At 36.3% G+C, this 8,513-nt stretch overlaps 2 protein-coding genes across 4 annotated transcripts in view; both read right to left on the minus strand.

Annotated features, from left to right (window-relative positions):
* Positions 1-558: 558 nt before the first annotated feature.
* On the minus strand, positions 559-3,283 carry LOC111452228 (40S ribosomal protein S6). Its single transcript, XM_023092838.1, has 6 exons — positions 3,182-3,283; positions 3,036-3,100; positions 2,364-2,421; positions 2,167-2,275; positions 1,764-2,036; positions 559-918 (listed from the first exon to the last, which is right to left on the minus strand). The coding sequence occupies exons 1-6, from the start codon at positions 3,185-3,187 to the stop codon at positions 680-682; spliced, it is 750 nt and encodes a 249-aa protein (XP_022948606.1). The 5' UTR covers positions 3,188-3,283; the 3' UTR covers positions 559-679.
* A 1,771-nt stretch (positions 3,284-5,054) lies between these two features.
* LOC111450568 overlaps positions 5,055-8,513 on the minus strand; it is a 10,483-nt gene continuing 7,024 nt past the window's right edge. For all 3 annotated transcript variants that reach the window (XM_023090774.1, XM_023090766.1, XM_023090782.1), the window contains exons 5-6: positions 5,737-6,146; positions 5,055-5,529 (exon numbers count right to left, since the gene is read on the minus strand). In XM_023090774.1, the coding sequence (XP_022946542.1) occupies positions 5,263-5,529; positions 5,737-6,146 (677 nt within the window). In that variant the 3' untranslated portion in view covers positions 5,055-5,262. The remainder of the gene's footprint in view (positions 5,530-5,736; positions 6,147-8,513) is intronic.

Below are 8,513 nucleotides of genomic sequence, written 5' to 3' on the forward strand. Positions count from 1 at the left end.
TTCTTAGCACCAAAGGGGTTGGAAATTTCAAGAGGATGAGAATATTAATTATTAACAATAAAGTAACCACTTGCAAACTTAAAAATATGTCAAATTTCTTGCTAATGAATCTCATATAGAAATATATGGGTTTGCTTTTGCTTAACATCCTTCTGGAAAAAAGTTAGGGTAAGTAGGTACCTATGTCATGAGAAGAAACTCGTACATGTATAGCTATACCAATAAAGTACATCTTCTATTACAGTAGCTCAATCATAAGAAATACATAATTAAGCACGCTCCTAACAAGTGAAAGGAAGTAAACCCTAAACCTTATGTCACAGAAGATAGAAAAGACGGGACCATCAGGTGCCAAATCCAAATTTCAAATCCTAAATCCTAGGCATGGGTGTTACACTAAACTAGCCCAAGAACCAACCATCAAGCTAGAATTTCAAATTTTGTTTAGGTTTTAGTCTGTCTTAGTGCGAGAGATTCTAGGGAGTATTAATAATGAGAAAAAGAATAAGCGTACAATTAAGGGAAGAAAATACCACAAAGGCCCTAACAGACACGAAAGAATACCAAAACATTCCAGATCTCATATTATATGCAGCCGCAAAAAGTTCATTCTTCTAAAAGCAAAACAAGATGGCAAATATAAAGAGAACAGAACACTGACATAAATAATGTGAACATACTAAGCAGCAATGGATGGCTTTGAAGCAGCAGAGAGCCTGGACCTCTTCTTGGCCAAACTCTCGCTGCGACGTTCCCTTTGCTCCTTCAACCTAGAGGCCAGGAGCTTCTGATACTCAGCAGCCTCAGACTTGGCCTTCGCAATTCTCTTCTTCTTCTCAGCAATTCTTCCTCGCTTCCTCTGCAGGGTCAGTGGGGTAACCAACCTCTGAATCTTCGGGGCTTTGCTCACCTTTTTGCCTGCCAATCAAATAAATCATCAGATTGATTCCATAATAAACGCAGCTGAAAAAACAATTACTATAAATGGCCAAAATGAGACTGGGGAACTAATACAACACTACTATTTTTTCTTGTATTCATGAGCATCCAACACCAAGTTGCAGACATGACGACTATTCTTACGGAACAACCGCCTAAAGCCTACTACTTTTGGTTGCCAAAGTAACTTGTTGGATATTAAATCCTAAGTATGGCCAACATGATCATTAACCCCTACAACTCCCTTGTCTCCAGCTTTAATAAGCACAATCCATCTACATGAAAACAGGAGCAACATTGAGCAACATTGAACAACAATGTAATGCAAGGTTCATCGAGAAACGTTGGGACTATTCAAAGAATAGATTATCATACGAATACATTCATTGAACTATCCAATTTATGAAAGAAATATCAGATCGTGACATGTACTTGCACCATTTATCAAGCACTGCCGGAAAATCACACACATAACCACCAACTTACTTCGTTAGTATATGACATGTTTAGAAACCACAACAGCAAAGGATAAGGCTACGCCATGGATGCACATAACCGTGGATTGTTCGTGGACAATGAACAAGCCTTTGATAAGTTTTTTTAATTGCTCATACATTATGCTATATCTTTTACTTGCTCAAATGTTATTCTATATCTTCGGAGTCAATTGTTAGATCATTTTGCTTCGTATTCTTATGCATCCCTTTTAACCAACTAGGAATCTTTTTTTGATCCACTGACTCCCAATCCTTTTTGTAAATTTTATACATCAATAAAATTGTTTCGTATAAAAAAAAACCACAAAAAGCATTCGTAAGCCATACCAGATTTTGTGGTGAATGATCTACGGTATGTGTTAACATACTTTCGGACATCATCCTCCTTTGACAGATTGAAAAGTTTGCGGATCTTGGATGCCCTCTTGGGACCCCTCATTCTTGGTTTCTCAGTGTCTGTCAAGCCAGGAAGATCATTATCACCCTTCTTCACAATAACCAGATTCAGAACAGAAAGGTCTTGGCTGACAATGCATCCACGCACAGACTTCCTCCTGCGCTCTCCATTACGCCTACCATAACCACGGAAACAAGGGGTACCTGTCCAAAAAAGTTAAAACAAATGTTTCCATTACTCGTGATATTGCTATAAATTATTGAAAAAAAATAATGAAGGCCAAAAGTATGATTAAATGGTTAAACATTCACTAGTCTAAACAGTTCCACAAACCTCTGTGTAGTAAAAGACGGACACGGCCAGGAGTCAAAACACCCTGTTTCATTGGGAATCCCTGCTTGTCACAACCTCCCATAATCTTGAAAACATAACCCTTGAATTCCTGATAAGAGAAAAATCATCCATAGTCAACTCAGAGACAGCAACTAGGAACTAACATTTCATTTATTGTAACTGAAGAGCATGCATACCTCTCCAAGGGAATCTCCACTGACCTCCTGGGAGATCCTCTTGTCAAAAAAAGCACGGCTGAACAAAGACAAGGGATAATTTTAATACATAGAGAAATTTAAACTTTAGTAAAATAATGACAAACATACATACATACATACAAACAAAAAGGAAATAGCTAGAATCTTTCTTTTTGCTCGTTTAAAACTCATTAAATATTGTTTCTCGGAGAAATTGCTGCTTCACTAAGAAAAAAATAAGTGAAAGAAAAACACAACAAGCAATGCAAATACTGCAGATAGATTTCTAGCGAGGTCATATATAAGCTATTTGAAATCCACCGTAATAAGACTGAACGTTAACTCAAAAATTATAACTGCAAACATATCGAACAAACGATGCTAACACTACTCTACTCATCAGAAGAGAGCCAGTTTGTTCATTATACATCTCAAATCCCCTAGTTCCAGAAAGTCTTGCTATTGAAATCAAAGATCTAAGATATGAAGCCACGCTTAGGTAAAACTCAGTCAAAACCAAAAGATAACGTTCCATTAGACCAACTCCATGTAATTATGTAATGTTTATGATATGAACAATCGACTGAAGATGAACAGATTAATTAATCCACATAGAATGCACATTCATGATTAAGACAACAGATTGAAGAATAAGGGAATTCGGAAGCTAACAGTTTCTGATCATCGTCGATTTCGAGCTTCTTCTGGCATCCAGTAGTCGGATTCGCAATATTAAACTATCAACACGAAAACTCAAAATTAGCATAGCAGTAAAACTCAAGAAATAGTCAGAAAGAAAGAAATCTACGAGGTCGAACCTTCATGTTCAAGAGCTTCGATTATAGCAATGGCGGCCGCAGAGTGGAGACGAACAAAGAGCGAGCCGGCTACGCCTTCAACAAGGGTTTCTAACCACGCTCCTATTGGAATTTATATGGGTGAAATTATAATTAAATTTTTTTTTTTTTTGTTTCCAAGTAAAAATAATAATAATAACCAAACAAATCGATAGGATTTTAGATTTTGTTTAAATAAATGACGTTAGTTCTTGATTCTCCTTAAGATTATATATACTTTTAGTCATTTTATTTTTATTTAAATTCATAATTTTAAATTATTTATTTTGAACGACTCTTAAAAATAATTTTTAATTATTTGGAAGATAAAATTTTGAAATATTATTAAAATTGAATTGTAAATCTTAATTAAATGTTTAAAAATAAATAAATAGATATTTTCAACTAATATTTTACTCTTATTTAAAAACAAAATTTTAAATAAATAATTCAAACATCTCGAACTAATCTAACCCAAAAAATTTTATGGTCAAGGTGAAGTTGAGTTCGTTATTTGATAAGAGTTGTTTGGGTTTAAAAAAATATACCACTCAAATAATTGGGTTAGGTCTAAAAGATGTCTCAAGTTAATCCAATCCAACCCATGAACACGCCCTACTACAATTAGTAAATTTGCAAAACCAAGTAAAGAAGAAATTTGTTTTCAAGATAACTTCAAGAAGTTTGAAAAAGACAAGAAATTCTTAGATCATAGATTGAAGCAAATGAGAAAGAGGAAATGGAAGATCATAGATAAACGATTTTCATTCATATGTTAACAATGATAATTTTTTAATTTTTTTTAAAAGAGTTAAATAATATTACTTTTGAAACTCTTAAACGGAAAGATGGAGCAAGGATCGAGCTATATCTACAGTGAACTCTTCTTCAACTTTCAGATTCTAGGTATGTGACCATTTTTACTTGGAGATTGATTTTCTGATGGTCCTTTTAGATTCTCCGCCTCGTCTCTTTCGATGTTCTATTCATTTGGAGACGATGTTCTACTTAGCTGCAAAGTTCCCCAACATTGCAACAGCCATAAGTTTTATCATGTTTGGAGCATCACCTGCCTTTCCTATAATTCGCTATTTGTACCCGTTTTAATTAATTGAGTTGTGCTGAAATTGACAACTTCCTATAAATATTTTCATAATAAGGCGATAGGTATCTTTTGCAAACATCATTTTCAAGGGAGATCTAGTAGAAGAAACAGGCAATCCAGTGACTGAGAACATAGCAGCTCTTTTAGTTTCGAAATTTAGGTTATCGAGGCTTCTGATTTCGATGGAGCTTTTGCTATATATATAAGGTTTTTATACCTTCTCTGAATGGATGGGGAGAACCAAAAAATCATATTCCTGCTTCAATGTCAACCGTTTCACTTTTGGGAAGTTGCTACAATGAGGTATGAATATGATCAAGCTGCCAATGCAATCAATAGCCATTTCCTAATCATATTATTCAAAAGGGTTTGCTGCTCCTGGATTTAGATATGAACTAATGCACTCAATTGTTGATTTGGCAGGTAAAGAAGATAATTTCTAGGGAAAACAAGAATCACAACAAATCACCATATCCACACTGCCCAAAACAATCAGTCTTGGATTTAGCGAGGGCGCACTGTAGTTAACCACTTAGTGGCTGATCGTGGTTCGAAAGACTTCATAGCTGTTGAGAATCTACCTCATTCTAAGCAAGCATCAGGTGTTGAATGTTCTAACCTCGGTGAGGTTCATAACTCTTATTTTGCTGCTAGGACTCTAGACTTCATCTAATTACGATTTAGAACTTAGTTGACCATGGAAACTGAAATTTTGAGGGCGTAAAGCTCCCATGGATTGTAGCCAACCACTGGTGTTTAATGCTATCTTCATATTAACATAATTAATGAATATTTGCAGCATATACAAATAATTGAGTTGATCTGTGCAGGTGAGAGGGGGGAGGAGCATGGCATGGAAAATATACAGTAGAAGAAGAACAATAACCACTAACAAAATTCTAACCTCCATCAACCAAATAAGAAGCAAAACAACCATCTGCTAGTCCCATTCATCCAGCTAACCTGTCACTTTCCGTTTCTGTTTCCTCATCCCGAATTTTCGCCTTCCCCGCTTTCTAGTTTTCTTAGATGAACTAGGTTTGGCAGCAGAAGGGGTTTCTGTCTTGTGTTGCATGTCAGGCTCCTGGATTCCTGAGGCTAAGTCAGCTGGAGAAGTGATTTGCTCCTCCAATTTCAGAGTCTGCTCAATAAACTGACCATTAACCTCTTCATGAATTTGCGCCTCTTCCTTGGCTGCAGAATCTTGCACCAGAACTTTCTTAGTCTGCAAACATACAAGTGAATTCCATGTTTAGAGCTACCATGATATAAAACTTCAGCTCCGTATTAGTCCCTCGGTCTGTACGTATCAAAGACCATATTTGTTGCAAGTTGATGTAGGCAAAGCCATTATTTCTTAACTTTGATTGGAACGAAACCAAAGAGTTTCATATATTGGGTGATATATTGCAATGTAGTAGAGGAAACTTACACTTCTTCCACAATCCGCATTCTGAATCATATCAGGAAGTAGCATGACCTCTCCATGACTCGTAATTGCATTTTCAGGCATAAGAACATCAAATGCGTCCTCAGACATGTGTTGTGATGCTTCATGCAAAGACCTAACGAACACATCATTTCCATCTTCAGGTGAAGCGGGATCGTCACTTGATGCAAGCATGTATATCTGATTGATTGAAGAAAACTTCATGGGATTTTCATTCACCACCTTGTCAATTCTGTTCTTCAACTCATGAACTCTTGACTGCGCAGCTTCAATTTTTAGAAACATCTCTTCCAAATTATTATCATTATCTCCTAACATAGAAGATGGCCATCCGTCAGTTGCAATTGTCCGGAAGTCATTGATGCCATCATGTCTCATATTCTTTGTCTTGTCTGTACAGATCAGAGCAGAGAATCAAACTGACTACTGTTACCAAGAGCTCTCCGTACATATATTGTCTTTTCAAACTTCAAATGGGCTATTCTTTTAACTATGAGATACAGGCTTATTTGTTTATTAAGAACATCTATAACAATGGAAACTCAAAATAAGGGTAAAAAAAGTACCGGACATGATCATGAAGATTACTCTAATTAGCATAAATAAAGAAGGCACGGTTACAAGAAGCTCAAAAGTGTCGTTGTGAAGCACGAATAAGTCAAAAGTGTCGTTACAAACATTGGATTCGTTTCAAAACAAAATGATATAATTGACCATGTACAAAAAATAGAGGAGATGTCCCAATAAAGCCAAGGGGATTTAAAAAAAAGGGCTCTCAATGGGCAGAAATATGCATCAAACCACAATTACAAAGCTCTATAAACTCTTTGTAAAGAGAACACCAAGTAGCGAGGTGAGTGTTCCCCTTGAAAAATCATGTTGTTTCCGTCAAATGTCTCCAAAAGAAGGCCACCACCACATTGTAGCAAAGGATCTTGGACAGGGACAATAAATTATTAATGGGAAAGACCCAGCTAAGATTGAAACTTTTGGATAGTTCTTTCGTATCTTTCCAACCACTTCTCATAGAAATGTCATCAGAATTCACATTTTGAAACGGTTTTAGGTTTTTGTCTCCAGGGATACCCACAAAATGACTGTCCAGGTTTCCAACAAAATCTTTAACATTTTTCGGTAAGATAAGGAGAGACTACACATCCAACATATTCTAACCCCAGCATTTGGAAGTATAGAGTAGTGGAGAAAGACGAGGTCTAGGTCTTCCAAATTCTGTTAGCAGAGATAATACCTAGCATGTAAGGATGTCTTAATTGCACCATGCCCGTAACGTTTAACCCCCTGAAAACTAGGGACCAAAGAATAACCTTGAATTTTCTGTAAATTTTCTTCCAAATAGTCCTTAAAAAGGTTTACAAAGGTTTCACAATTTTTAGTAAGATGGGCAGCAAATGATTTACAGGAATAATTACGAGACTTGTCCATAAGATGGTATGTCTCTGTTGGTTAAGTTAACAACCATCAAGAATACTCACCAAGATTGCCTATTCGTACTCCTCCAATTCTATTTCAATTTAAGTCATTCTAAATAAAAGACTTCATCCCCCTTCTTATAGGATTCCAAGAATCTTTTATGAAAAAGGTTTTCAAACTCGCCAGTTTGAAGAATCTGGGGACTATACCTTGTTTTTTCTTTTGATAAAAAATCTGGGGACCATGTTTTCAAGGGCTGATTAGTAATCCACAAATCTCCCAAAAAACAGTACATGATGCATCATCCAACATAAACTTTTAGGAACGTCCAACCTCTTCCGCTAATCCCATTATTAATAGCAGAAAACCAGAAAATCCATCGACTTCAAAATTTGCTAGCTATAACAGAGCCTTAAGGAATCCAGTTTGTATTAAGATCAACACGTTCATTAAGAAAGCAAGAATATTCTCGCTTAGGTTTCTCAAGCTCAAGCAGCCTACGTCAATGCAGAGAGCAGCGTGCCACTTTCACATTTTCCTTTCAATAATATTGACAACCATACTCAAAAATCTAGGAAAGGGATAAAAAATTATTATTGGTATGCTGATAAGGCTTGATTGTAACAAAGTGATATAGCCTCCTCTAGAGGGAGCCATATTTTTCTATCTAGCTAGCTTGTCAGGTTCCTTTCTACCATGGTCCATGAGTTTCCAATTTCTACCATGGTCCATGATATAGCCTCCCCTCCGAAGGCTACCTATGCAGGTTAATGGCCACCCAAAAGCAGCAGTTATGCCTAGTTTCCTAATCTAGAACTTCCTCATTATCCACATAGATTCCACCTAACAATCTATCTAGAAATAGAAGATTTCCAGAGTGAAATGTATGTGGCATAAGATGCTTCTTCCAAAACCCAAGTGCAATAGATGTATATCAGCTACCAATAAAATTGGAAAATCCGTTGGATGGTTACATATATTCCAGAAAATATACATCACTGTCATATCATTTATCTTCCCCTCCGCTTTATGTTTCCTTGTTTATATCATTTATCTTCTCTGAAAGGTCGCATTGTGGCTAATGTTTTGCCTTTTTCTGGGAGATCTCTTTCTTTTTGTTCGGGTTGCGTCATGCATTGTTTGATAGGGAGACAACGGAGGTTCTAACTCTCCTTTCTTTCATTGAAGAGTTAGAGTTTATGCCTAGGAGGAGGGATTTTCATTTATGGAGTCTTAGCACGTCTAAGGGCTTTCCTTGTAGCTTGTTCTTTCATTGGTTGTTGAATCTCTCTCCTCCTCACGAGTCTTTTTTTTTTTTTTTTTTTTTT

Source organism: Cucurbita moschata, unplaced genomic scaffold, assembly GCF_002738365.1.
Source record: "Cucurbita moschata cultivar Rifu unplaced genomic scaffold, Cmos_1.0 Cmo_Scf00001, whole genome shotgun sequence".
NCBI lineage: Eukaryota > Viridiplantae > Streptophyta > Magnoliopsida > Cucurbitales > Cucurbitaceae > Cucurbita > Cucurbita moschata.